At 39.6% G+C, this 27921-nt stretch overlaps 1 protein-coding gene across 4 annotated transcripts in view; it reads right to left on the reverse strand.

Moving 5' to 3' along the window:
- TK2 (thymidine kinase 2) overlaps positions 1-27921 on the reverse strand; it is a 110313-nt gene that overhangs the window by 2742 nt on the left and 79650 nt on the right. For 2 of the 4 annotated variants that reach the window (XM_007477102.3, XM_001371804.4), the window contains 6 exons: positions 22087-22140; positions 15256-15345; positions 13478-13551; positions 5620-5708; positions 3352-3431; positions 412-492 (listed from right to left, as the gene is read on the reverse strand). In XM_007477102.3, the coding sequence (XP_007477164.1) occupies positions 412-492; positions 3352-3431; positions 5620-5708; positions 13478-13551; positions 15256-15345; positions 22087-22140 (468 nt within the window). Of the gene's footprint in view, positions 1-411; positions 493-3351; positions 3432-5619; positions 5709-13477; positions 13552-15255; positions 15346-19124; positions 19206-22086; positions 22141-27921 lie in introns of those variants that run through there. The other 2 variants (XM_007477103.3, XM_016427658.2) reach the window with 2 other exon arrangements.

A 27921-nucleotide genomic window follows, 5' to 3' on the forward strand; every position in this document is an offset into this window, starting at 1 on the left:
AAGGAAGGAAGGAAGGAAGGAAGGAAGGAAGGAAGGAAGGAAGGAAGGAAGGAAGGAAGGAAGGAAGGAAGGAAGGAAGGAAGGAAGGAAGGAAGGAAGGAAGGAAGGAAGGAAGGAAGGAAGGAAGGAAGGAAGGAAGGACAGAGAGACAGAGAGAGACAGAGACAGAGAGAGAGAGAGAGAAAACAAACTTGTTCCCCAGACTAAAAGTTGAGTGGAGTCCTGTTTAGAACCAGATGATGCTGGCTCCCCTTGTAAACTAACTCCAGAGATCCTGCAACTCCCCGACACCCACCGTCACCCCCTCCAGATGGATGGTGCCTTATTCTAACTCACAGCTTGGTGAGCATCCTTCTGGAAAGCCCCAAGACATCCTGCTGTTCTTGGGAGAGCTGGGGTAAACATACTTACAAGAACAGGAGAGGGCACTCTGAAGAGGGTTTGCTTAATGAGCCACTCCTCATACAGCTGGTGGATGGCTTCCAAATATTCCTGTAAAGTCATTCAAACACACAAAGCTAAAGTGAGGCTTGCTCGACATGAGCAAAATCTATGCTGTATAAAAACACGGAGGTAAGAGATGAAGTCTGGCTACAGCTAGAATGCATGAAGGGAACAGATGGGATTCCACTCTGTAAACATAAAGCACTATATAAATACAAGCTACACTTATTATGCACTGTGTGACATAATAAGTGTAGCCGTCTGACCCATCAAGTTAGCTATTTTTCCATCAAACATCCTGCTCTCATCTCATTAGCATGAACTTCTGCCTCCCTAGCTAGCGCAATTCAATTTCAAGCCAAAATGACATGAGACGCCCATCTGTCTTGCTGCTTTGCCTCTTACCTATCCAGTAGCAAATGGTTGCCTGGCCCCTCTCCTCTCCCAGGAGACCAGTGATTCTCTGTAACCAGATCACCCCAACCTTTCAGACCTTCCTGCCAACAAAACAGTCACCTTCACGGCAACTCTCAGAAGAGGGAGAGAAGGAAGCCCTCCTGAATTCCATGGAATCTCAGACTAACTTGGCAGCAATGGGCAATTTCATAACAAGGATCTTGGAATGTTACCATGACAAGAAGGGCCTGTACAATCATTATTTCTGTTGTTTATACAACTAATTATTTTCCTAATGTTGAACCATCCTTTCATCCCTGGAGTGAATCCAACTGGGTTACAGCACATAATTCAGGGACCTTATTGCTGGAGTCTTTTTATTAGGATATTCATTTGAAATTTTAGATCAGCGTCAAAGATACTAGAAGTCTCAGAGTTGGATGGAACCTGGAATCTGAGCTAATTGTCTTCCCAATGCCTGAATCTCCTCCCTAGCAACCCCTCTCTTCTCCAAACCTGTTTTCTCTTCAGAAAACAGGGAGAACACTATTCTGCACCCTTGTTGTAGTGGTGGGGAAATGCATTGTGAACTATAGTCTCAATTTTTTAGTCACTAGCTGACATAATAACAAATACATTTTCATTCAATCATAACAGCCAGCTTTTACATAGTACATTAAGAGTTGCAAAGTACTTAACGTAAGTCTTCTCATTTGATTCTCACAGCCCCATGATGCAGGTGCTCTGACTATTCCCATTTTACAAATGAGAAAACTGAGGAAGAAAGAGGTGAAGTAACTAAGCCAGGGTCACAATTGAGGAAGGATTCAAACTCAGATCTTCCTGAGGCAAATAGAGCTTTAAGTTACTTGCCCAACTATGGATAGATGCCAATTCTAAAAAGTCCAGGTCCAAAGCTCTATTCACTGGGGCACCTATTCATTCATCCAAGAGCAACTGAGATCCAAGACAATCCCCAAGGACTCATGATGAAAAATGCCATTTGCCTCCAAAGAAAGAACTGATGGAGTCTAAATGCAGAATGAAACATATTTTATTTCACTTTCTTTCTTCTTTTTTTGTTCACATTCTCTTCCATAAAATGACTCATATGGAAGAATGTTTTTCATGAATGCACATGTAAAGTCTATATCAGATTGCTTCCCATCTCAGGGAGAGGGAAGGGAAGATAGGAGGGAGAGAATTTGAAACTCAAAATTTAAAAAAAAAAAGAAAACATTAAGATTTGTTTTTACATGTCATTGGAAAAAAAAAATATATATATATATTTTAAAGAGTGACTGCCTTCTTTCTCAAACTAATTTTTAGTAACATTAACTGATCTTCCAGAGGGAGCTGATAGATGTTGGCTTTTCAGAAACACAAATGGATGGAGCCCTTGGCTAAAAAGATGCATGCTACAAACTTAATTTATAATATGATCATCATTAGGATGATAATACATGATAATTACACTTAGGTATTACTGCATATTGAATGTGTGTTGGTGTCTTACTCTCCTTGCACCCCAGGAGCTCCATAAGGGCAGGGACCACATCTCAGGAACACCCTAAACCTCCCCTAGCACTGAGCATGGCTATCTGCATACAGCAGAGGTCTAATAAACATTTGCTGTTGTGTTGTACACTAATAGTGAGAGCTTCCCCTTCAAAGATGGACTGTTTCCCTCTGAGGAGTTCTGCAGGTCCAGCAGAAATTCAGGGTTAGCTGGGGGCAGTAACACTGGTTTAGAAAAGCCAAAGTTCTTTTATATCCAGTTCCTATTTCAGAGTTAGCAGGGATCGTAAGGAGAAGACAAATTAATTTGCTAGTTACTAGGCACCTTCAGTATGCAGAGCACCATGCTGGAAAATACAGTGGAAAATACCGTGCTAGGTCAGACATGGTTCCTGCCCACAGGGAGCCTGGAATCTAGATGGAGGTCTGGAGGAAGAAAGAATTGCACAAATGTGTAACATACTAACTTCACAATCAATATAGAGCAAAGCAAATTTTAATAAAGATATAAGCCCAAAGGAAATAAGGATGGAAGGGAGAACCAGAGCCCTCTTCCTCAAAATGATGTGGGTTCTCAGCCTATGTGAGGAGGCATCTATTGTATGCAAGCAAGATGGCACCCCAGATTGTGGAAGACCTTGAATGCCAGGACAAAGAAAGGCTTTCACAGGTCTAATAACAAACTGGATGGCTATCATCAGAGGACCAGCCTCACTTTGTCTTGATTCATTACCCTAAGACTAGTCACTTAGTGATGAATTTTTTCCTAGCCATAGCAATAGACTATCTATTAAGGCAAGCAGGAGTAGTAATTTTCATTAGTACATGGAGTAACCTGTGCAACAAATTCTCAGATCTTTGAACTACTGGAGTGGGAGAGGAAAAGGAAGGAGGGTCAGCAAAGGCACAAATAATAAGGCTGGAGGAAAGAAGACAGAGACACAGTTAGGAAGGATCCAGGGACTTGACTCAGTACAGAAAAGGTTTCCTTACCAATGGAATGATTTTTTCTTCTTCTCTGCATCTCAGCTTCAATCTCTCGTAACAAGCCGCAGGAGAGGTCTGGAGATAAACTGCCATTAGGAAACAATATTTGAATGTACAACCACAGGGTAAAGTTTACAACATAGTTATCAATAAGCTGCCTTTGACTTCTGTATAAAAAAGCTGATTGTTGTTTGATTTTCGGTCATATCTGACTCTCTGTGACCCCATTTGGGGTTTTCTTGACAAAGATACTAGAGTGGTTTGCCATTTCCTTCTCTAGCTCATTTGACTGATAAACTGAGGCCAACAGAGTTAAGTGACTTGCCCAGGGTCACTCAGTTAAGAGTCTGAGGCTTGATTTGGTCTCCCTGATCCCAGCCTCATCACTCTATCTACTCTGTCACCTAGTTGATTAGTGAATGGCAAAAAAAGGCTTAAAAAGGCTTAAAAAAGGGGGGAATTGACATAATGATGACTAAAAGCTACCATTTTATTGGGGTTGGGTGCTTCCATTAACTAATAAGAAGTAGCATTTATATGGCACTTTAAGGTTTGCAAAGTGCTTTGCAAATTTCTCATTTGATATCCTCAATAAATAAAAAAAAAATCTCTATAGGAGAGAGGTATTATTTCCATTTTACAGATGAGGGAATTGAGGCAGAGAGAGCTTTTTAAGTTGCTTGCCCAAGGCCCCACAACTAGTAAGCATGGATAGATATAAATACAAGCTTATTCAGCTAAGTCCTAATCAGTGTAAATCCTCTGAAGTGGTTCCATGTATTCATAATGACTGAAATTCTCAAAAGGCAGTATTTCTTCATTTGAAGGTAACTTACTAATCGACTGCTCAAGACAATCTAAAATGGCCACCAGACTCCCTCCACAATCCTAATGGGAATTCCTCTGGCACATGTCTTATATATCCCTTGAGATTCCTTCACTCAGTCTTTCCTCTGGACAACTCCTATTGACAAATAGCCACTGAGAAGGTAGCCCTAGAGATCCCAAATCTTCCCCTATCATCTTGGGTCTTAAGGACACCAACATGCCCTTTCCTCCCTGCCACATAGCTGGATCACTGCAGAACAAGATGGCAGATAGAGCTTGCTGACTTCATTACCTAAAATTGACTTCATTTCCTAAAAATTTAAAAATAAATAAGGAGGGGACAACTAGGTGGCTCAATGGACTGAAAGCCAGGCCTAGAGCTAGGATGTCCTGGGTTCAAATCTATCCTCAGACTCTTCCTAACTGTGTGAGACCCTGATCAAGTCACTTAACCCCATTGCATAACCCTCACTGCTCTTCTACCTTGGAACTAATACACAGTATTGATTCTAATACAGAAGGTAAATGGTTTTTTTAATAATAAAAATAAATAAGGAGCAGGTCTCTACTGTGCCTCTAACAAAAATGTAGTAATGTCTAAGAGCAAATTACTCTAGCTTAGAAGCTAATTGACCTTCAAAATCCAAGATTCAAGAAAGGCTTCACATAAAAATCATTACAATTTAATATTAATTTTTCATATTTGAATCCCCCCATCTCTAATGTACCAATGCTCTCACCCTGCTGACCACAGACCCCCCCTACTCAGTCCCTCTTCTTCCCCCAAATTTGTGAGATGTTAAGTGTTGCTGGAGAAATTCATGCTCTCTAGTCCCAGTTAGGACCCTCATCTATCCTTTTATCCTTCTCCCAATTACTTTTCTATCCTTAGCCCAATCCTTTTAAATCTTCCCCACTCTCTTCTAGGCCCCAACACCCTTCTCATTCTCTTTCCTATCAGTAGATAATCTCACTTAGAAAGAAAGAGGCTATCCAGCATGAATGAGTTTTTTCAACTCCCCTTCTCCAAAAGACAATAGGTTCTTGGGATCTAGAGCCATATGAGATCACTTGGTCCAAGTTCCTCACTTTTACAGTGCTGGAAAATGAGGCCCAACTGAGGGTAAGTGGTCCAAAGATACATAGAGAGAAAGCAGCAAAGCCAGGATTATAATGGACCGATAATTCCAGATTCAGTGTTCTTTCTTCTCTACTAATTCTAAGTTCTTCCAATAGATGGTGATCTCCTTGAGGACAGGGGCTGTCCTTTGCCTTTCTTTATATCCCCCAGCATTCAGCACAATGCCTGGCACCCAGGAAGCTATTACTAAATGCTATCTGCCCTCCAGCCACCATGTCCTTCCAAGAGTTACATGGTGAGAAAAGGGCTTAAAGCAATATTTACCTTACAGTAGGACAGGTCAGGAAGATTCACAAATCTCTTACCTATTAAATCAACTGAAACATCAATGTTCTTCACAATCCAGTCAAACCACTCAGATAAGACCACATAATCCACTTCAGGCATCTTGCCACTGAAATGAGAGAAACAACCATCACTGCTCTCTTTCACACCACTGTACGCCATGGATACAACACTCTATTGTATGAAAAGCAATTGGGATGTGTCTTTGGCCATTTCCCAGCTTTCTGCCTTTGCATTAGCTGACCTTCATGCCAGGAATGCCCTCTCTCCTCTCTCTACCTTGGAGAAACCTTCATCTCCTTCAAAACTCAATTCAATCACCACCTCCTTCATGAGGACTTCCCCAATTTCCCTCCCAGTTGCTGCCTCCCCTTTTACATATGTTTCATAACCAGTCCCTTTGCCTCAAGCTTCTACTCAAATCTATTCTCTACACATTGGCAAAGTGAACTTTTTAAAAAACCTTTATCTTCTGTCTTAGAAGCAAAGGCAGAAGAGTGGTCAGGGGTGTTAAGTGACTTGCCCAAGGTCACACAGCTAGGAGAAAGTGATTTTTCTTAAAGCTTGGTTCTAACCCTGGTCATTCCCTTCCTCAAAATGCCTCATTATCATCACTTTCTGAATCAAATATAAAATCCACTGTTTGGCATTTAAAGCTCTTCACAATCTGTCCTCTTCCTACCTTTATAGTTTACACTTTCCTCCCCTTCATGAACTCTGTGATCTGGTGACATTGGCCTAATTCTCTTCCTCATACACAGCACTCCATCTCCCCCTTTGTGTCCTTTCATTGGCTGGCTCCCATGCCTGGAATGGGGGGGGGAACCTCCTCATATCCACCTCTGTGTTTCTCTGGCTTATTTCAAGATTCAGTTCAAATCCCACTTTTGGCAGAAGGTCTTTCCCAGTCGCTGCAGCTCCTAGTGCCTTCCCCTCTGACATTCTCCTCTGTTTCTTTTGTACAAATCTTACGCGTAGCCAGTTATGTATATGTTATCTCCCCATTTAGACTGTGAGCTCCCCAAGAGCAAGAACAATTTTTGGCCTTCCTTGTATCCCCAGCTTAGCACAGTACCTGGCACAGAGTAAAATGCTTAATAGTTGCTTGTCAACCAACAGAATATCAGAAAATAGAACTACATGATGTCAAAACTAAAAGAGACCTTTGAACATAGAATGTCAGACATAGAAAGGGCCTTAGAACATAAAATATCAGAACATAAAATCACATAATGTCAAAACTGAAAGGGATCTTAGAAAATGAATGGGAGAACAAGGAGGGATCATGGAAGTCAGAATGTTAGGACGGAGAACAAAACACAGAATGGCAGAGCTAAACAAGACTTTACAACAAAAGACATTAAAACTGGAATGAAGAATGTCAGAGCTAGAGAGAACCTTGGAGGTTATGTAACCTATCCCCACCCTTCATTTTCTGACAAGAAAATAAGCCCTGGGAGGTGGGTGACTTCCTTGTTGTTGCAAAGCTTTGAAATGGGACATCCAGATCTTCTGGTTCCTATGAATCAAAGGTCAATACTATGGTGATTAGCAGCACTTGGCATCTTAAAAGAGTTTCTCTAATCATTTTATCTCAGAATGCTTTTCCCCAAAGCAAGGACAGTAATGGAGGAGAAAAACAACAATAACAAAAAAAAAGCAAAAAGCAAAAATCACTGGTGGACCACGCATGCCATCTTGTGGTTGCTGACAAATCATTGTTTTCCTGTAATAGGCGTTGACCAAAAGGGAATCTAGTAGGTTTGAGTCAACTAGAATTTTTAACTAGTAGGTTTAACTAGTAACTAGAAGGTTTAAGACAAACTCAATTTATATCACATTAGTTTGCACTTAAGACTCCATTCTCTCCAAACAGGAAAAAATTCTGAGGAGACACAAACCCCCTCCAAACTAGAGGAACTATTTTCTTAGGTCTTAGTCCTTCTGTATCCAAAATTGCCTCCAAAAACGGAATATCCAAGGCAATATTTCCAATGTTATTATTATAGATGTAAGTTATAACTGACTCAAGAGCCTCCATGTTATGATGGGTTTCTGTCTGTCAATTACTGAATAGGTAACCAGCCAGTCAATATTAAGAAATACAAAAATAATGTACAACGTAGTCCCTGGGAATGGCAATTTTTGTCTTGCTACTGGACTGTGATGGCTCTGGAAGACAGAGCAAGGCTAATGACTTGGGGTAACTCTGCCTCATGTATATCCAATTTACACATGAGTCAAAGCATCACCCCATGATGTCACTGCTCCTCTTCAAGGATGAAGGGCAAACAACAACAATATTGTCCCTACCCTCAAGGAGTTTACAGCCTACCAGAAGGATCTGGAATGCAACTAATTATATGAATTTAGAGAATATGAAAGTAGCAAAGCAGAAATCCAAGAAAAAAGGTTCTAGGAAAAATCTGAAGGAAAAGGGATTGATTTCTAGCGAGAGGAATCAAGAAGCCTTCATGGAGGAGGGGAAATCTGAGTTGGGTTTAGTATCATATAATATAGAGGGGGACCTTACAGATTTAGGAGTACAAGTTTAGAGCTGGAAGGGGCCCTCAGATGCCCTCTAGTCCAACCTCCTCATTTTACAGATAAAGAAATAGAGTACCAATGAGTTTTGGTGTTTTGTCCAAGATAGCAATCCTATCAAGTATAGTAAAATTTTCAGATTATCAGTTCATTCCTTTTATTTAGGCTTTCCATGTCTACCATTCACAAGCAACTAAAAACAATACTGAACCTAAGATAATTCATCATTTTCTTAAAGTTTTGGTATTTTTTAAATTTATCTTCTGCCTTTGAATCAATACTGTGTATTGGTTCCAAAGAAGGACAGTAAAATCTGAGCAAAAATGGGGATCAAGTGACTTGCTCAAGGTCACACAGCTAGTGAGTATCTGAGATCAAATTTGAACCCAGGACCTCCTGTCTCTAGAAGCTTTGGTATTTTTGAGTGGCAGTCAGGGGCATTTAAAAGTGTCATCTTATCCAATGCAATTTCTGAATTATATACTGAGGTTCCTTTGTTTCCTTCTGATTTTGGGAACCTCATATTTACTCTTCTAAGATCATGGCTCATTTGCTAGTGGTTACGATTTTTAGTCTAAATAATGTACATGATAACCCACATATGTTATTTATAGTAACTGGCTTTTTTTCTGTTTTGATGAGCCTGACTAATAAATGACAGTACAATCTGTAAGAGGTAATGAAATCTATTGAACGCCTTGGTACTACCCCAAGATTGGTTATGCATGCCACTCAATGAAAAGAGCAGTGGCTTTGGATTCAGAGGATCTGAATTTTAATCTCTGTTCTACAATTTAGGAGCCATGGCAAAACATGTTCTACCTCTCTGGACCTCAGTTTACCTATTTGCATTTGTGGATGGATTTTATGAAGTCCATAAAATTGTATGGGTAAAAAATAACATTTATTTTCAGTAATCTCTAACTAAAATTTACCATGTCCTTCAATTAGTTAAAAATGTGATTCTGAGAAGAACGCAGACTTTACTAGACTGCCAATTTTGGTCGATGATACCCACAAAACGAGGAAGAATCCCTGATCTAGATCAGTTTCTTAATACAGGGAAACAGAAGACTGGAGGTTGACTGAGCCAAGATCACCCAGGTCAGGTAAGCATTAAAACCTGGGATCTGAACATAGGTCTTGTGATTTCAATCCAATGTTCTCTGCAATATATCATGCTGCACTCAGGGCTAAAACACTGGGCTACCAATGCTAAGGGATCTCTTGCCCCAGGTTTTGAGGGGCCAAAGGGGTTCCATCAGACTATATCAAATTAACACCTAGGATTAAATCTTAAGATTTTCGGATGAAAGGTAACTTAGAGATCATCTAATTCGTCCCCTTAATTCTACATATAGATGAACCTTAGGTCAGTTTGGTCCACTGAGGCAGTATGCCAGAAGGGAAATCTCAGAGAGAGACATTTATGCCAGGGGTCCCCAAACTACGGCCCATGGGCCACATGCGGCCCCCTGAGGCTATTTATCTGGCCCCCACCGCACTTCCTCTTTCATTGGTGGTCAGTGAGAGGAGCACAGGATGCAGCTTCTGGAGTACTGTATGTGGCAGCACCGCAAAGCCCAGAATCGCTCATGTACAGTACTACTTCTGGTGACATAATCCTTTGCGTGGCACCTTGTTCTAAGAGTAACTGAATGAGAACAAGGCGCTGCACAAAGGATTACGTGACTGCACAATGGAAGACGTCAGCATGGTGAGCGGTGATCTGGGGGAGGGCCTTTTGCACTGTGTATACTGCTGCCTGGTATAGTGTTGGCGGTGATGGGCCTGTGCAAGGTGTGACAGGCCCATCCCAGCCAGTGCTGCTGCCTCCGCTATCCCAGACAGCAGTGTACAGTGTTACAGACCCATCTCCAGTACTGTATACAGGCATCAAATAGCAGTGATCTGGCCTGTGATATCAGTGGTGGGCCTCTACTGTGAGAAGCCCACCACTGCCACTGGGTGTTTTATAAGACACCCCCTGCTTTTTGGGAGTCAAATTAATATGCCAGTGTCTTATTTTGGGGGAAACACAGCAGTACAATGGCCTCCATACTCCCCCAGATGCACAACATAATAGCCCCGTTATGTTGTGCATCTGGGGAGTATGGAGGCCATTGTACTATGTATTAATGGGGAGAGACTTTTGGGCAGAGGGAGGTTACAGGGGCCATTATGTTGTGCATCTGGGGAGTATGGTTGCCATTGTACTATGTGGGGGACGTGACGCATGTGTTTTTTGCATTACCGTCTATAATTACAGATCCATACAAGAGGACACACACTAGTGCCGTGCCTTCTTTTTTTCCTGCTATGGAATCTGATCGCATGGGTCTTACCCTGTGTGAGTTCAGTGTGAACTGGAGAGGTGGTGGAGGAACCGGCTCTGTAATCGTGCCAGTTCCTGCACCACACCAGTGGGAGCCTGAGGTAAAAGTGGAGGTCCACCAATATGGCCACTGGTGAGGCTGAAATGATGTGGACTGGGAAGGCTGTATTGATAGACACAGATCCGACTGCACTGATGGGGAGTGCAGTCTGTATGCCTCTGTGTGGGCAAAATTATTGATGGTATATTGTTTTTGTAGGGCTGTATGTATATGTATATATATACATATGTGCGTGTCTATTGGTATTTTACTAATAGCAGTTTGGAATCCCTAGGAAACAATGACGTCAAGAAAGAAAAATTGACTCGGAGTGTAGAATATTCAAAGAACAATGGACTTATGCTTACTTTTTCATGCAGTACAAGGAAAGAGCTGTGTGTTTGATATGCCAGAATATAGCATCTGTATTCAAAGAATACAATTTGCGTCGACACTATCAAACTCAACATAAAGATAAATATGATTGTTTGGTTGGAGTTGTGATAAAAAATGAAATAGTAAAACTGAAAAATACATTAATAACTCAGCAAAATACTTTTGTGAAGCATTAGCAGCTAAATATTTCATCACTGAGAGCAAGTTTTCAAGTTGCCAAGCTAATAGCGTGCACTGGCAGACCATTCATGGAGGGAGAATTTGTTAAAGAGTGCCTTCTTTCAGTTGCCAAAGAGATATGTCCAGAAAAGGCAGACTTATTTAGTACAGTTAGTCTTTCAGGATCTACAATTACACGAAGGATTGAAGAAATGGGAGACAATTTGCATCATTTGCAAAACTCCACAAGAAAACATTCCTATTTTTCCTTAGCACTCAACAAGAGCAATGATGTTCGTGATTCTGCACAACTTCTAATTTTTATTTGTAGGACAAATGACAATTGCGAAGTCACAGAAGAGCTTGCTGCATTGCAAAGCATCAAAGGAACAACTATAGGAGAGGATATCTATGAGAAGGTTTTCCAAGCTGTGAAGGATTTGGAACTGGACTGTGTGACAATTGATGGTGCTCCTAGCATGGTGGGGTCTAAGAAAGGAGTAATTGCTCGCATTAACCAAGAGATGGACAAATGTAACCACTCATCCAATAGCCATTCACTACTGCCTCATCCACCAGTATGTGCTGCTATGTGGTAAATCACTGAAGTGGGACTCTGTTATGAAAATTGTGGTATCTTGTGTTAATTTCATTAGAACTAATGCACTAAATCACAGACAATTATAGGAATTTCTGTCTGAGCTAAATGTTGCCTATGAAGATGTTCTGTACCACACAGAAGTCCATTGGCTGAGTCAAGGGAGAGTTTTGAGACATTTCTATGACTTACTTTCACAGATTACAGCTTTTATGCTTTCAAAAAACAAAGAAGTACCAGAGTTCAATGATGCAGAATGGAAATGGCACCTCCCCTTTCTGACAGATGTAACAACGCTACTCAACAGTTTCAATGTGCAACTTCAAGGAAAAGGGAAGCTCATCTGTGATATGCAATCACATGTGAAAGCATATGAAGTAAAATTAGGCCTCCTTATCAAACAAGTGAAGGAGGAAAATTTCTGCCATCTCCCCTTAACTCAAAATGTGTTAGTAGAAAAACCCTTGATTACATTCCCAAAAGAAACATGTGTAGATTCACTGGAAAAGTTGCAAAAGAAGTTCCAATTCAGATTTAAAGCGCTTTATCTCCATGAACAGGACATAAAGCGTTTCCATAACCCATTTTCTTTTTTTTAATAAAACCCTTACCTTCCATCTTAGAATCAATACTATGTATTGGTTCATAGGCAGAAGAGTGGTAAGAGCTGAGCAATGGGGGCCAAGTGACTTGCCCAAGGTCACACAGATGGGAAGTGTCTGAGGCCAGATTTGAACCTAGGACCTGTCTCTAGGCCTGATTCTCAATCCACTGAGCTACCCAGCTGCCCCCCTTAACCCATTTTCTATTGATATTGAAAATGTGGATACAATTTACTAAATGGAACTGGTTGAACTGCAGAATTGTGACTCTCTGAAAGATGCATTCAAGTCAAGCAGCTTGCCTAATTTCTGTGCATCTATCCCCTCTGAGATATATCTTAATCTCAGGAACCATGCACTCAAAATGGCAACCACCTTTGGCAGCATTTATGTCTGTGAACAAACTTTTTCCAGAATGAAACATCTGAAATCTCCAACCAGATCTATACTAACTGATGCACACTTTCATCACTTGTTATGGCTAGCAGAGACTAATTTGGAACCAGACATTAACCACCTCATTAGCCAAAAGCAGGCCCATAGTTCCCACTGAAATACTAGTCAGTTTGTTGATTTAAATTTACTTGTTCTTTATTTTAAATATTGTATTTGTTCCTATTTTGTTTTTTTACTTTAAAATAAGATATGTGCCGTGTGCATTAGGGATTTGTTCGTAGTTTTTTTTTTTTTGGTTTTTTTTACAGTCTGGCCCTCCAACGGTCTGAGGGACAGTGAATTGACCTCTATGTAAAAAGTTTGGGGACCCCTGATTTATGCTGTGTTGACAAGATTTTGCAAGGACAAATCTTAATTACACAACATAAATGCCTCTCTCTGTGATTTCCTTTCTGGTTTACTGCCTCAGTGGGCCAAACTGATCTAAGGTTCTGTCAACATATGAAGAAACTGAAGGTCAAAGAAGGACATTATATGATATTAGAGCAAGTAAGTAGCAGAAAAGGAGCTGGAACACAGCACTTCTGACTTTAAATCCAGTGCTTGGTTTGTCCAAGGTCACATAGGAAAATGAGCAGCAAAGCTAAGATAAAACCCAAACCTGAAAATAAAACCAGTTTTCTAAGATGGATAGTTGTTTTGGATGAAAATCAAAGTCAGTGTCACAGATAGCATAGGCACTCAATAAATCCATTGAAAAATTATTCAATGATTATTTTTTTTAAAATCAACAAGCCAACAACTGTACCTTTTAAACAGATTTTCTACAAAAATATATTTTGCACTGTGAATTGACCTCTCCATCATCCGCACTGGTGAAATCTGGAAGAAAAAGAAAAGGCGACTTACTAGTTTTGCGCCTGATGTGGACAAATATTATGTAACACATAGAAATCACTTCTCTTCATTCTCTGACTTTTCTACATATCCCACTCTGCACCACTCTCAGGAAGACCTTCATTGTCTCCATCCTGTTGGCTCTGGACAGTGGTTTTCCTTTCATCTACACCAGATTTCCCCATAATGATGATTAGTGAAGTAGTAGGTTTCCAAAGGATTTCCACTTCTGTAGCTGAAGGAATTGACTTCGGTGGAAACCACCATTGTTACAGAACAGTGTGACAAAAGATGGTGTCCAGAACATTGTCAGTGAGGTAATCATGACTGATGGAATAGAAGCTAATGCTGCTGTCCTTTGTCCTGAAAAGCCAACAACTGCTCCAGAAAGAGAAGTAAATTCCAGCCTAGGTCAGAGATCTGTAGCCTCCTCCCAGGGACCTCAAAAACTGTCCACGAAGATCCTGAGCTTCTGAATACACCTATTTCTGTAAGATTATACAAACTAGGGAAGATTTCTGTCTAAATGGGATTCTCCACTTGTCTGTCATTTTAAATTTATGGCTTATAAGATTAAAGGATCAAAGGACTAGAAGCCCTTTCCAACTCCCTCATTTTACAGCTGAGGAAAATAGGTTTAGTGACAAGTCACAGGAAAATTTGCCTAGGGTCATACATACAGCCAGGATGTGTCAGGAGTGGCAAATAAACCATGACTTCTCAACTCTAAGACCGACTCTCTAGCCACACTCTTTCACTGACCCATTAATTTTAAGAAACGTAACTTGGGAAAAGTGAAATTCATACTTGCCAAAAAGAATTTTTTTAAGTATTTTTTCCAAGGACACATCTATAAGCCTGTACCTTAATCCAACTACTAATTACACAACTGAGGTATGGGTACCTAACCATGGGAGGAATCATTCACACCCTTTAGTTAATGTGTATAATGTTCTTGGAAGCAATGGAAGTCAGAGCTGGGAGGGACCTTGGAACACAGAATACCAGAGTTGGAAAATTCTGAGGAACAGAAAATGTCAGAGCTGGGAAGTACCTTAAAATACAGAGCTGGAAGGGATTCTTGCAGATTGAAGAGAAAGCTAAAGGTTAAAGGAAATCATCTCCTCCACTGTCATTTTTCAGATAAGGAAACTGAGGTCCAGAGCAGAAAAGTAGCTGAGCTAATTAATATAGACAACAGTGCCCGTTGTAGAACTAACTTCAAGTCTCAAGGAGAGACTTTCTACTATTCCACTGTAGACCTCAACTATAGGTAAAAAATTTCTTCCTGATAAAAAAAGGCTTTCTAAAAACTTATTCCTAATGCCATCCACCTCCAGAGAAAGAACTGTTGGAGTCAGATGCAGATCAAAGCATACTATCTTTCACATTAGTTTATTTACAGTTTTATTTTAGGGTTTGGTTCTATATGAGTAATCTCTCACAACAATGACCAGTATGGAAGTATATTTTGCATAATAAGCCATGTGTAAACCAGATCAGATTGTTTACCATCTCTGAGAAGGGGGGAGGGAAGGAAACAATTTGGATCTTTTCATGTCAGAAAACCTATGTTCAAATTTTCTATTACATGCAATTGAAAAAATAAAAATCTTTGAATAAAAAAACTTATTCTTAAAGAATTCTATATAGGTTTAAAATAAAGAAAATCAAGTATGAAAAAGATACCCGAGGCTTCGTATGTTGGTCCAGCATGGTAAGTTGCACATAAGTCTGAAAAGTTAATCCCCATTTTGAGGCATCCTGATACATCAGGCCCTAGAGTGGAAAAGGAGACAAGCATTTCAATGATCTCACAGGTAAAAGAATGACAAGTCCATAGAAGCCTTAGAGATCAACTAGCTCACACTCCCTTGAGATTTTATAACAAGGGAAAATGCCTCCACCAAAGTCACACAGCTAACAAGGATCAGAGCTGGGAAATGAACTCACATCTTGTCTCCAAATCTGAAACTCATCCCAAGGCTTAAGGTAAGTCTTTCCTCCCCTGAGGGCTACAAAAATAGCTTTATAGCAGTGGTTTTTTCAAGCTTTTTGGTCTAAGGACCCCTTTACACTATTAGTAACTATTAAGGACCCTCAAAGAGCTGTTGTTCATTTGAGTGATGTCTATTATTATTAGATATTAATACTTACAATCTAAGAAATTAAAACTGATAAAAATTTTATTGTGTTTATTCATTAAAAATTATAATAAAATGCAGGATGAAAAATGTCATCTGCCTTCCAAACAAAGAACTGACAATCTGAATGCAGACTGAAACATACTATATTTCATTTTCTTTCTTTTTTTATTTGAAATCTCTTTCATGAAATCACTAATAAGGAAAAATATTTTTGATGATTACACATGTAAAATCTACATCAGATTGCTTATTGTCTCAGGGAGGGGGGAGATAGAGAAGAAGTGAGAGAGGGAGGTCAGAAGAAGGAAGATAATTTGGAATTCAAAACTTAAAAAAAGGAATGTTGAAAAATTGTTTTTATGTGTAATAAGGGAAAAAATAAAACAATTTTTGAAAATTAAAATAAACCCATTTGTTGTTGTCACTCAGTCATGTCTATATGACCTCATGGATGTTGTTGTTCATGGGTTTGTTTTTTGAACCTTTACCTTCTAACTGCTGAACAAACTGTGGTATATGATGGTGATGGAATACTATCGTGCTATAAGAATGATGAACTGCTTGATTTCTATATGAGCTGGAAATACCTCCATGAACTGATGCAGAGTGAAATGAGCAGAACCAGGGGAACATTGTACACAGAAAATGAACAATTGTGGGATGATCATCTGTGACATACTTTGTCACTAATAGCAATACAATGATCCAGGACAATTCTGAGGGACTTATGAAAAGGAATGTTATCCACATCGAGAGAAAGAACTTTGGGAGTAGAAATGCAGATGAAAACATGATTTATCACTTGTTTATATGAGTATAGGGTTTGGGGTTTTGGTTTTATAGGATTACTTGTTTACAGAAATGAATAATATGGAAATAGGTTTTGAGAGATAACACATGTATAACCCAGTGGAATTGCTTGTCAGTTCCAGAAGGGGAGAGGGGAGAGGGAAGAGAGAAGGGAGACACCATGAATCACATAACTTTGGAAAACTTATGTGGAAATTTATTACTGGAATAAAATAAAGATAAAAAAAAATTTTAAACCCTCACCTTCTGTCTTAGAATTAATACTATGGATTGCTTCCAAGGCAGAAGAGCTAATATTTAAGATGAAAACTAAGTATCTTTTCCAAAACAAAAAGTTTGATACTGCTTTACATATTTTTTTTTGCAAATCTATTTAATGTCTGGCTTAATGGAAGACAGCTGGATTCTCAAACTGCTTCTGAATTCAATCTGTTTTGGTTGAAGTATTAGCCTCACCCAGAAAAAGGAGTGTTTTAATAGGCAAAAAAAAATGCCTTAGTGTTATGGTGATAATAAATTTGAACTAGAAGGATCTTGAGGACTCCCAGGGGTCCAAGACTATGACTTAAGAACTGCTGCCCTATAAGACAAGAGAAAAGGAACCATCATTTGGCAAAGAAGCAGAAGAACTAGGTCCAGACAATTCTGAGGCAGAAGTTTCAGCCCCAGGACCCAAGGCATACTGATTGAAGTCTGTGAAAAGAAAACTAAACCTTCACCTTCATATATGTTTGTGAAAGATCATCAGTGCCTGGGGGGGGAGGGGGATGGGGAAGGATTCATAGTATAGTGGCTTGAGACTCGGAATAGATTTGAATCCAGACTTGATGCTTATAATCCACACCCTCTCCCCATTCCCACCCCCACATCTTTAAAATCAACTGCAGGAGAGCAGAGTGTAAAATCAGCTCTAAGTCTCTGGCAATGATAGTCTGACCCCCTGGAGCACCTTCTGGGTGATTGCTTTCATTTCCTCGTCTGTCTTTTAATCACCTTAGAGACTGCTTTTAGCTGGAGTATTTGCATATGTTTTTATTAAGGGGATTGATTTGAACCAACTGCACAAAAACAATTTGGGAGAGCTATGGTTAGGTAGCTATAAATAATAATGAGAGTTAACACTTCTATAACCTTTAATAATAAGAGCCAATATTTCTAGAGTCACACAAAGTTTACAAAGCATTTACACATATTATCTCATTTGATCTTCTCATAACAGCCCTGTGAGGCAGGTGCTACTGTTATTTCCATTTTACAGATGAGGAAACTGAGAATGAGAGAGGGTAAGTCACACAACTAGTCTCTGAGACAAAATTTGAACTCAGGATTTCTAGACTTCAAATCTAGCACTCTATCTACTATACAATGAGCTACCTATTCATGTAGAAAAAAAATTTTAAGCTAGAAAGGTTCCAGGAATTACAAGTTATTATATATTCATATATATATATTTATATATATATTCAATGAATCAAATGAGTGGCAAATGTGTGGGTTGATTCAGACATGATCTTCCCTAGCTCATAAGCCTGCCATAGCTATCTGTTGTGTTTAGAATAAAACACAAATTTCACATTTAAAACCCTCCACAATCTGGCACTAAACTACCTTTCCAACTTCATGTCACATAACTGTCTCTTATATGTGTATGTATGTACATGTGTATGTATATATGTATGTATGTGTGTATAAATTTGCATTGTGTGTATCATGTAAAAAAGCCAGAAGGGTTCTAAGAATTATAAGTAATTTTCTATTTTCATATGTGTGTGTATGTGTAAAATATATATAAGTAAAACATGTGTAAAAATATACATATATAAAATTTGTGTATAAAATACGTGTGAAAGGTATATATCTGTATTGTAGATTTTATAAATACATATAGTTATATTGACACATGATATAGATGTAATAAATATCTATACACGTGATATGTGTATAAATATACATTCTCCATTCCAGCCATATTGGACTACTTGTTATTCCATAAACTTACTTGCTCTGTCCTACCTCCAAACATCTGCACTAGATCTCCTCCATTCCGGTCCTCCTTCCTCAATTTTATAGGTTGAAATCCTTCTCTTCCTTCAGATTCTTGCTCAAGCCAAGTCACCTTCTCCATGCAGCCTTCTCTGATTCCCCCCAGTTGAAAGGGTCTCCCATCAAACTTTCTTGAGAAGTCTTCTAGCTATTCACTTTGTACACTCTTTCCAGCTTGTTTCTATATACAATGTATTCCCTCTACCAGACCGTGAGGGGAAAAGGACCGTGGCTTTTCCTTTTTATGTATCCAGGGCTTAGAATGGGAGTTTGTATACACTAGACACTAAGTAAATGTTTTTTGAGTTAAAATTTGTAAAAAAAAAAACAACTAATTTAAGGCTTCCTTAATTGAAATATAGTATCTAAAATAAGAAGGGGCATGAGTTTACTAATGTATAAACCTTAGGAGAATAGAGAAGACCATGGGATTTGGAGTCAAAAGTTCTATGTTGAAGCTCTAAGACTTACTGAACCAGTGACTTTGGATAAATCATTTCACCCCTTTCAGCATAGTTTGCCTCACCTATAAAATGAGAGATTTGTACTAGATGATACCTGAGGTCCTCTTCAGCTCCAAGGTTTCATGACTTTACATTGTTTAGTTTGGAGCTTCGTGTTTTAAGAAGGACACTGGTTAACTATAAAAAATGCAAAAGAAGGACATGAAGGACAAAGAAATGCCTCCCAACTATAAAATAAATTTGGCTATATTTGGTGAACATTAATATATACCTTTTATTGATTAAAACAAGTTGGAGGTGGTTGGGAGCTTATAGTTTCGGATAGGATTTCTTTTAAAAAGGTTATTATAATTTTAGATTAAGACAATAGTTGCTAAGTTTATAAATAAATATTATTTTTACATACATAAATATATTTTACTATATAAATATTTTATATGTAAATATATAAATAATAAATATGTAAACTATTTTATATTTTAATTAAGAATAATCTAATTCTATTTTATATTTATATATATATGTCTGAAAAATTGTTGTTAAGTCATTTCAAGTTTTGGTTAACTCCTCATTTGGGGTTTTCTTAGCAAAGATACTGGAGTAATTTGCCATTTCCTTCTATAGATCATTCTACAGATGAGGAAACTGGGGGTAAAGTGACTTGCCCAGGGTCACTCATCCAGCAAGTATCTAAGGTCAGCTCTTAACTGGGGAAGATGTATCTTCCTGACTCCTGGTCTGGCACTCTATTCATGAGATGATCTACCTGCCCAATTTAAAAATTGTTAAAACTTTGCTATATGAGCTCTAGGCAAAGAGGCCAAGTATGCTTAGCCCAGTTAACAGAACACTCAGATGGCCCCTTGGATCCATTCTACTTGTAGCCAAGGTAGAGATAGTTGTTAGAACTGAGACCCGAGGGAAGAGGGTAGGAGTAAGCAAGTTTTCTGCTCCACATAAAGAAAGACAATGACAGCTGTCCAAAGCAGAATGAATCACCTCAAAAAGCAGTGACTCCCCAGTCACCGAAGGTCATCAAGCAAGAGATCAGTGACCATTTTTCAGGGCTACTGGAGAGGGGTTTCCTGATCAGGGAGAAAGAAGGTGAACAAGATTTTGGATTCTTAGCCTGGAGTCCATGAACTGGTTTTAAAAAATATTTTGATAAATGTATTTCAATATGATTGGTTTCCATTGTAATTTCTGTGAGAAGGGGCCATTGGGCTTCTCCAAATATTGTCAAAGAAGTCTAGGACATAAACAAGCTAAAGAATTCCAGGTCAAGATGATCTCTTGGGCTCCATCCAATTCTAAGATTCTATATTATTGGAGTCTTAATTTAATAATAATGTCAACCCACATTTCTATCATGCTCTAGAATATATTTTCTCAAAACGATACCAAAGTTAGTGGTAGAAGGATTCTTACTCCCATTTTCAGATGAGAAAACTCAGATTAAGTGATTAGCTCAGGGTCACTCAGCTAGTAAGCAGTACTACATTTTTGTAATGGTTTGAGAGTCAATCTGGGCAATTCCTAAGGACTTTTCCAATACTATGATTCTAACTCCATAGCAACAGTCATCACGCCCAAAATCTTAGAATGATTCTTGATGCTCTGAAAGAGGTGGGGAAAGATCTGAAAATTACAACATCCCTTTCCCAAGCCAATAGCATCAAAGAATCCTAAAAGGAATAGAGGGAGCTGAAAGACTTGCTGAATTAAATAAAGTAGACAGCCAGCTTAATACTGATACCCACTAATGGCTTTCTAGCAGTAAACCCAAGGCACGGGAGTCTGGTAGTCCCTGTCTCCTCCCCAATTCTTCTGCTCCTCATCACCAAGGCAACATAGTCAGGACTGGGTCTGGCTTCCTTGGAAAAATTTCCCCTCTACAGATCCCCTCATAAGCTCTTACTGTCAAAATCAATCACGGGATCCCAAAATTTCTAAGCCAAAAGAGCCTAAGAGCTAGAGGGGCCCTCATATAAAACCTCAGAGGCACAAGGCACAAGGCACTTTAAATGAGGACTTTTAAACAATTTTAAAATTTTAAAACAAAATACTAGAACTAGAAAGCATGTTAGAACACAGAATGTTAGAGTGCTAAGGCTCTTTAGAAAATAAAATATCATGACCATTTCTTTTGTTTTCTAATAGAGGGGAAAGGTTATATGGGAAAGAAAAATGTTTTTTGTTCATTAAAAAATTAAATTAATTTTTTTAAATGTCAGAGCTGAAAGTGATATTAGAACACAGCTTATCAGTGCCACCAGATCCTGGAGATTACAGAATCCAGTTTTCTTATCTTGTTGTACAGATAAGGAAATTAAGGTCCAAAGATCAGTTTTTTCATCTTTCCTATACAAAGAGATGACATGGCTTGTTCAAAGTCACAAAGGAAATGTTAAAATGATCCTTCTTAAAAAAAAAAAAAGACCTCTAAGTCTCTGAGTCTTGAACTTCACCTTCTGCAAGTCAGAAATCCCTTCAAAACCCATGACTATTAATAGTTCAGGATTTTAACTCATATCCCTAGTTGAACAAGCAAATAATAACAGCTGCAAATTGTGTTTTTCTTTCTTTTTTTAACAAATATCATCTCATTTTATCATCACAACAACCCTGGAAGAGCAATTGGCTATTATTGGCCATTATTGCTTATAGGTATAATAGCAATTAGCTATTGTTGTTTCACAGATAAAGCAATTAAGGCAGAGAAAGATTAAGTGACTTGACCAGGATCCCACAACTAATGAAGTGTCTGAGGCCTCCAGACCCAGTGATCCATCTCCTCAAATAGGAAAATGTCATTTTCCAAAGTATCCACTGGAGAATTCTACCCGTAGTTTATTGCCCTTCCTGGCCCACACCCCTATCAGCCCTGATATCCCCAAATTAGCTAAGGGTAGAATTTTGCCCAGTGGCCTCTGCACTCCACTGTTATCTTCATTCAAACATCCTCCTAGCACCCCAAGGCCCAGCCCTGAATGAAGCCTGGGACTGAGATGGACCAGACTCCCCAAAAGGGCAGGCTCCCCTTACAGCTCACTCACCAGAGGATTGTGGCCACGGACATTTCTCCATTTCGATACCGGCTCTGTCAAAACCTGCAAAATGGAAAACAGAAACCAAGGATCACCCCAAAAAAAAAACAACAAACACTAAAAATCACAGGTGGTCAGAATGGAAAAGAATCTGGCCAAGAAGGGACACGTAGGGGGCAGCTGGGTGGCTCAGTGGATAGAGAGCCAGGCCTAGAGACGGGAGGTCCTAGGTTCAAATCTGGCCTCAGACACTTCCTAGCTGTGTGACCCTGGGCAAGTCACTTGACCCCCATTGCTTAGCCCTTACCACTCTTCTGCCTTGGAGCCAATACACAGTATTGACTCCAAGATGGAAGGTAAGGGTTTAAAAAAAAAAAGAAGGGACATGTAATATCCACTTGTTGACTGACTAAAGTTGATGGGCCTTAGCACATGAAGTGTTAAAGTCCAGAGCAAAGAATATGAGAACTAAAAGGGAACTTTGGGGATTCGATCCCTCATTTCACACGGAGAAGAAAACTGAGGCCCAGAGGAGAGAAGAGAGTGAATGGCAGAGACCAGATTTGATTCAAGTCCTGGTCAAATGCTTTTTTCTTTTCAATTTATCTGAGCTTTAATATCTTTCACTTCTCCAGCTAGGCCAGAGCAGAGATGCACTTGGGAAGGGTCTCTTAAATGTCAGGACTTGCCAGGCACTAGTCAAGAGGGAAAGAAGAGAAATGACCTTGTAGCATTCACAATCCAGCAAGGATGCACCTGACCCCCACAAAAATAGGTTACAATGAGAAAGAACAAGGGGCAGCTGGATACAGTCATAAGCCTAGAGTTAGGAAGACTCTTCATGAGTTCAAATCTGGCCTCAGATAATTATTAGCTCTGTGACCCTGGGTAAGTCACTTAACCCAGTTTGCCTCAGTTTCTTCATCTGTCCAATTAGCTGGAGAAGGAAATGGCAAACCAGTCCAGGATCTTTGTCAAGAAAACTCCAAATGGGGTCACAAAGATCGAACACAACTGAAAACAATTGAACAAAAAGAAGATAAAATGGACTTTCCTATTTGGCTTTTAAAGACTTTTCCAACCTGCCTCTGGCCCACCTTTCTAGGTATATTGTACACAGTGGTATAAAACCCAAAATGAACAGGAATGCATCAACTGGTACTAAAGACCCCTGTGGGCTACATATTAATTTGAATGTATTATTATCTGTTTTACTGTATTTTCATTTATTTTGTTAAATATTTTCCAATTATATTTTAATCTTAATTTAAATTTCATTTAAAATTCAGGCCCTTTTGTGTGTTTGATACCTCTGCTATAAATTCTATCCTTCATATCTTCTATGGTCCAACCAAGTTATCCCACGTGTTAATCCCATAAATGGCATCCCATCTCCCTTCTTGGGGCCTTGCCATAGGTCCTTCCCCAGCCCTGGAATGTATTCCCTCCCTTCTCACCTCCCCCTTATAGAATCCATTTGTTGTTCAATGGTTTGGTCACGTCCAACTCTTGGTGACTCCATGGGCCATCGCTATCCATAGGGCTTTCTTGGATTGGTTTGTCAGTGGATCCTCTTGTCAGAGAGACTGAGGTCCAGTGATTTGAATTTTACAAATCAGGAAACTGAAACAGCCCAGACAAGGTAACTTGTTCAAGGTTATAAATTAAAGTGGCAAAGTCCTATTTCAAGGTCCTCTGACTATAAATTCATAGCAGGACAGAGAGCAATGTGAGTGATTCGGCTGCTATTATATACCCCCTACGGGGATGGAATTCATCTTGCAAGTTTTCTTTCCTTTTCTCCTTATTTTAGGGGGCATGACACACACCTACAGAAATCAGAAGCATAGTGAGTCAATGGCTATTTATCCCATTTGGGCACCGTTCCTTTCAAAGCACCAAGCACCCTAAGTCACACCCAGGAATGTTTCTGTGAATAGCCTCAGGCTTTCCCATTAAGACTTTTCTCCAGACAACTCTGAGTCTAACTGTGCTCTGGCCTCAGTTCAGGCCTGTTAGTACATAGAGAGCTGCACCTAGCTAAATTGCAGCTGGCAGCAATCATTAACAACAGGTTTTCTCTGCTCCTTTCCCCTGGGGAGTAATGAAATAAGAAAGCATTTTTATTTATCTAGTGCCTATCGATGAGGGCTGAAATCAGGCACAAAGTCCTGATGATACCAAGGAAAGAGCAGTCAAGAAGCATTTATTAATTAAAGTTTCCCATGTGCCTGGCACTGTGCTAAATGTTGGAGATGTAGAGAAAAGCAAAAATATAGGGCAGATCTCAGGGAGTTCACTTTCTAATGGAGAAGACAGCAAGCAAATTTCTAAAAGCATACATGATATATAAAAATGAAAGGTTTTATTTATATATGTGTGTATGTGTGTATTATGTGTGTGTGTCTGTATACACATATGCATGCACATGTATATAGACAGATGGATGAATACATGGATAGATGGATAGATGGACAGAGAGATGGGTGGATGGATGGACGAATGGATGGATGGGGTGGATGGGGTGGATGGATGGATGGATGGATGGACGGACGGATGGATAAATGGAAGGTCATTTTCAGAGGGGACGAGCAATTGAGGGTTTGGAAGGGAACAAGAAGATCTCCTGTCTAAGGTGGGATCTGAGCTATCTTGAAGTAAGCCAGGACATAGAGGTAAGGAAGGCGAGAACTACAGACATGGGAAAAAGTCAGAATATGGAATGTTATGTGAAACCTAGAAGGCAAGTAGAGTTGAACATCAAGTTCATGGAAGGGAATAAGAAGACTAGATAGGTAGAAGGGGAATGAGATATGAAAATCTTTTAAGTGTCAGAAGATTTTATTTTTAATCCTAGTGGCAACAGGGAATCCCTGGAGTTGAGTCAAAGGGTAATATAATCAGACCTGCATTTAGGGGAAAAATCACTTTCACAGCTGAGAAGAAACAATCATTCAGTAAACCTTTATCAAGTATCTAGTATGTGCCAGGCACTGTGCTAACTGCCAGAGGTACAAAAAGAGGCAACCAACAGTCCTTGCCCACAAGAAGCTTATGATCTAAATGGGGGAGACAACATGCAAACAACTATATTCAAAGCAAGCTATATACAGGATAAATAAGAATAATGAACAGATAGAAGATACTAGAATCAAGACAGTTCCTATACAACAGGGGTCCCCAAACTGCGGCCCCCTGAGGCCATGTATCCAGCCCCCACTGCACTTCCAGAAGGGGCACCTCTTTCATTGGTGGTCAGTGAGAGGAGCATTGTATGTGGCGGCACCACAAAGCATGGCATCACTCACATACAGTACTAATTACAGTGACATAATTCTTTCCGTGGTGCCTTAGAACTAGGCACCGCACAAAGGATTATGTGGCTGCCTAATGGAAGACATCAGCATGATAAGCGGTGATCTGGAGGTGGCAATTCTGTACTGTGTATACTGCTACTTGGGTAGGGTTAGTGTTAGGATTAGGGTTAGGGTTAGTTTTTACAGTACGGCCCTTCATCCGGCCTCTGAGGGACAGTGAACTGACCCCCTGTGTAAAAAGTTTGAGGACCCCTGCTATAGAACATCTTCTCCTATAGAAGATGGGATTTTAGCTGGGACTTGAAGTAAACCAAGGAGGTATTATATGTGGGTTAAAAGAAGGGATTAAAACTAGCTATATCTATAAAATTAAAAAGGTTTAATTAGCTAAAGGGAAAAGGGAAGCGGATCAGGGAATAATTTACTTCTAACCCACAATAGATATTTAAAACCCTAAAGCTTTCTATAATTATTCTAAACTAACCAATTTGAGTATTAATTAAAGTTAGGGAGGGATTGGTAGGGGCAAGGACAAAAGGGCCCAAAGAAATCTCACAACATAAGAGGGAGGGAGAGAGAGGGAGGGAGGGAGGGAGGGAGGGAGGGAGGGAAGGAGGGGAGGGGAGGGAGGGAGGGAGGGAGGGAGGGAGGGAGGGAGGGAGGGAGGGAGGGAGGAAGGAAGGAAGGAAGGAAGGAAGGAAGGAAGGAAGGAAGGAAGGAAGGAAGGAAGGAAGGAAGGAAGGAAGGAAGGAAGGAAGGAAGGAAGGAAGGAAGGAAGGAAGGAAGGAAGGAAGGAAGGAAGGAAGGAAGGAAGGAAGGAAGGAAGGAAGGAAGGAAGGAAGGAAGGAAGGAAGGAAGGAAGGAAGGAAGGAAGGAAGGAAGGAAGGAAGAAAGAAAGAAAGAAAGAAAGAAAGAAAGAAAGAAAGAAAGAAAGAAAGAAAGAAAGAAAGAAAGAAAGAAAAGGAGGAAAAAAGAAAAAAAGGAAAAAAGGAAGGAAGACAGAAACAAAGAAAGAAAGAAAAGTGCCAGGAGCCATCAGGCCATGACGCCTTGACAGAGTCATGCATGGTAGCTGAGGAGACCACAGAGTGGTCCCTGGCGAGATGTGATTGCCCACCCAATCCCCCTTTACATGACCTCTTTCATCAATGCCCCTTACCTATGAATTGACTGATTATTATTCCCCCTAGTCTCAAAAGAAATAATGCAAGAGCAAAACATCTGTACCCTAATTCCCTAAAACATCACCAAAAGATCAGACCCTTAAACCCAATCCCAAAAAGACTATCATGGGTTAACTTTTATTTAGGTACATAATTCCCAGCAAAACCACAGCTACAGGCCAAGCCCAAAACTTTCCCACTCACAGAAATTTATTCTCATGAAGCCAGCACACAAATCAATCATAGAGGACCATGCAATAAGTACAAGTACATCAAGCTTCAGTATGCCTCAGTGACTCGATTACACAAATCAGTAACTTAGGAACTCCCTAGTAAAAATCCTGAGAATTGACCAGTCTAATACTAAATTTGAATTGTTCCCAGTACCCCTCAACCTCAATGGTATGATTGTTGAATTGCCTTTTAAGAACTATTGATTAATTATTCCATTTTATTAAAAGCAATAAGTAATTTTCCTTGATTGTTTGTAAGCTCAAAACTTCTCACAGGGTAATGAGAAAATTAAGCCACCTATGACAAAATCATTTATCTTGTGTGCAACTTTTATTCTATCTTTAATCACAAAACAAAAATATAGAATGTTAATCAAGTGATTTGTTAAAAGTTAATGTATCACTTTTCCAATTATCTCTCTTTGATTATGTATATTTGAGTGCCAAGAAAATGGGTTAAAAATAAAAATCAAGCCTGGGCATGGTGGAGCAGCTATCAAGATGCAAAGCAGTCACATGGCCGTAATGATTAAGTTGTCTTCCATTTGTTATTTTCTTGACTGATCGTTCGCCACCTGTCAGGAACCCCTGGAGTCTCGAGTGAGACTGGACCTTGCCCGTGGCAGAAAAGAAAGAAAACCCATTCACGTAGGGGCTGTGGGAGAGGTGTCACTGGAGAGGAATCTTAAAGAAAAGGAGAGTCTTCAACAGATAGAGATGGAGGAGAGCCTATTCCAGGCTTCAAGGAGAAGACACAATCAAAAGTCAAGAGACAGGAAAGGGAAGGATGGGAATGGGGACAGGAAGCTTATTGGTTTGACTAAAATAAAGAATGTCTAAAGTGTCTTATGAGATGATGATTATAATAAAAATAACAAAACTATTCAAAGCATGGAGACCTAGTGGAACAGGCAAAGGCAGCTTTCATCCCTGTTGATTTGTCTGCTGCTAGACTGTGAACTATTTCAGTGGAGCCAAAAGAGGATGAGCTCATATTTTCATGCTTGTACTCAATTACAAAAAGCAATTATTTTATTAACTTAAGAGATTTTAACCACCACAGAACATGAAATAATTTCTTAAATAACAGGAAAGTGACTTTACCAGGACCATTTCTATCTAAACCTTTGA

This window comes from Monodelphis domestica, chromosome 1 (assembly GCF_027887165.1).
Source record: "Monodelphis domestica isolate mMonDom1 chromosome 1, mMonDom1.pri, whole genome shotgun sequence".
NCBI classification, from domain to species: Eukaryota; Metazoa; Chordata; class Mammalia; order Didelphimorphia; family Didelphidae; genus Monodelphis; species Monodelphis domestica.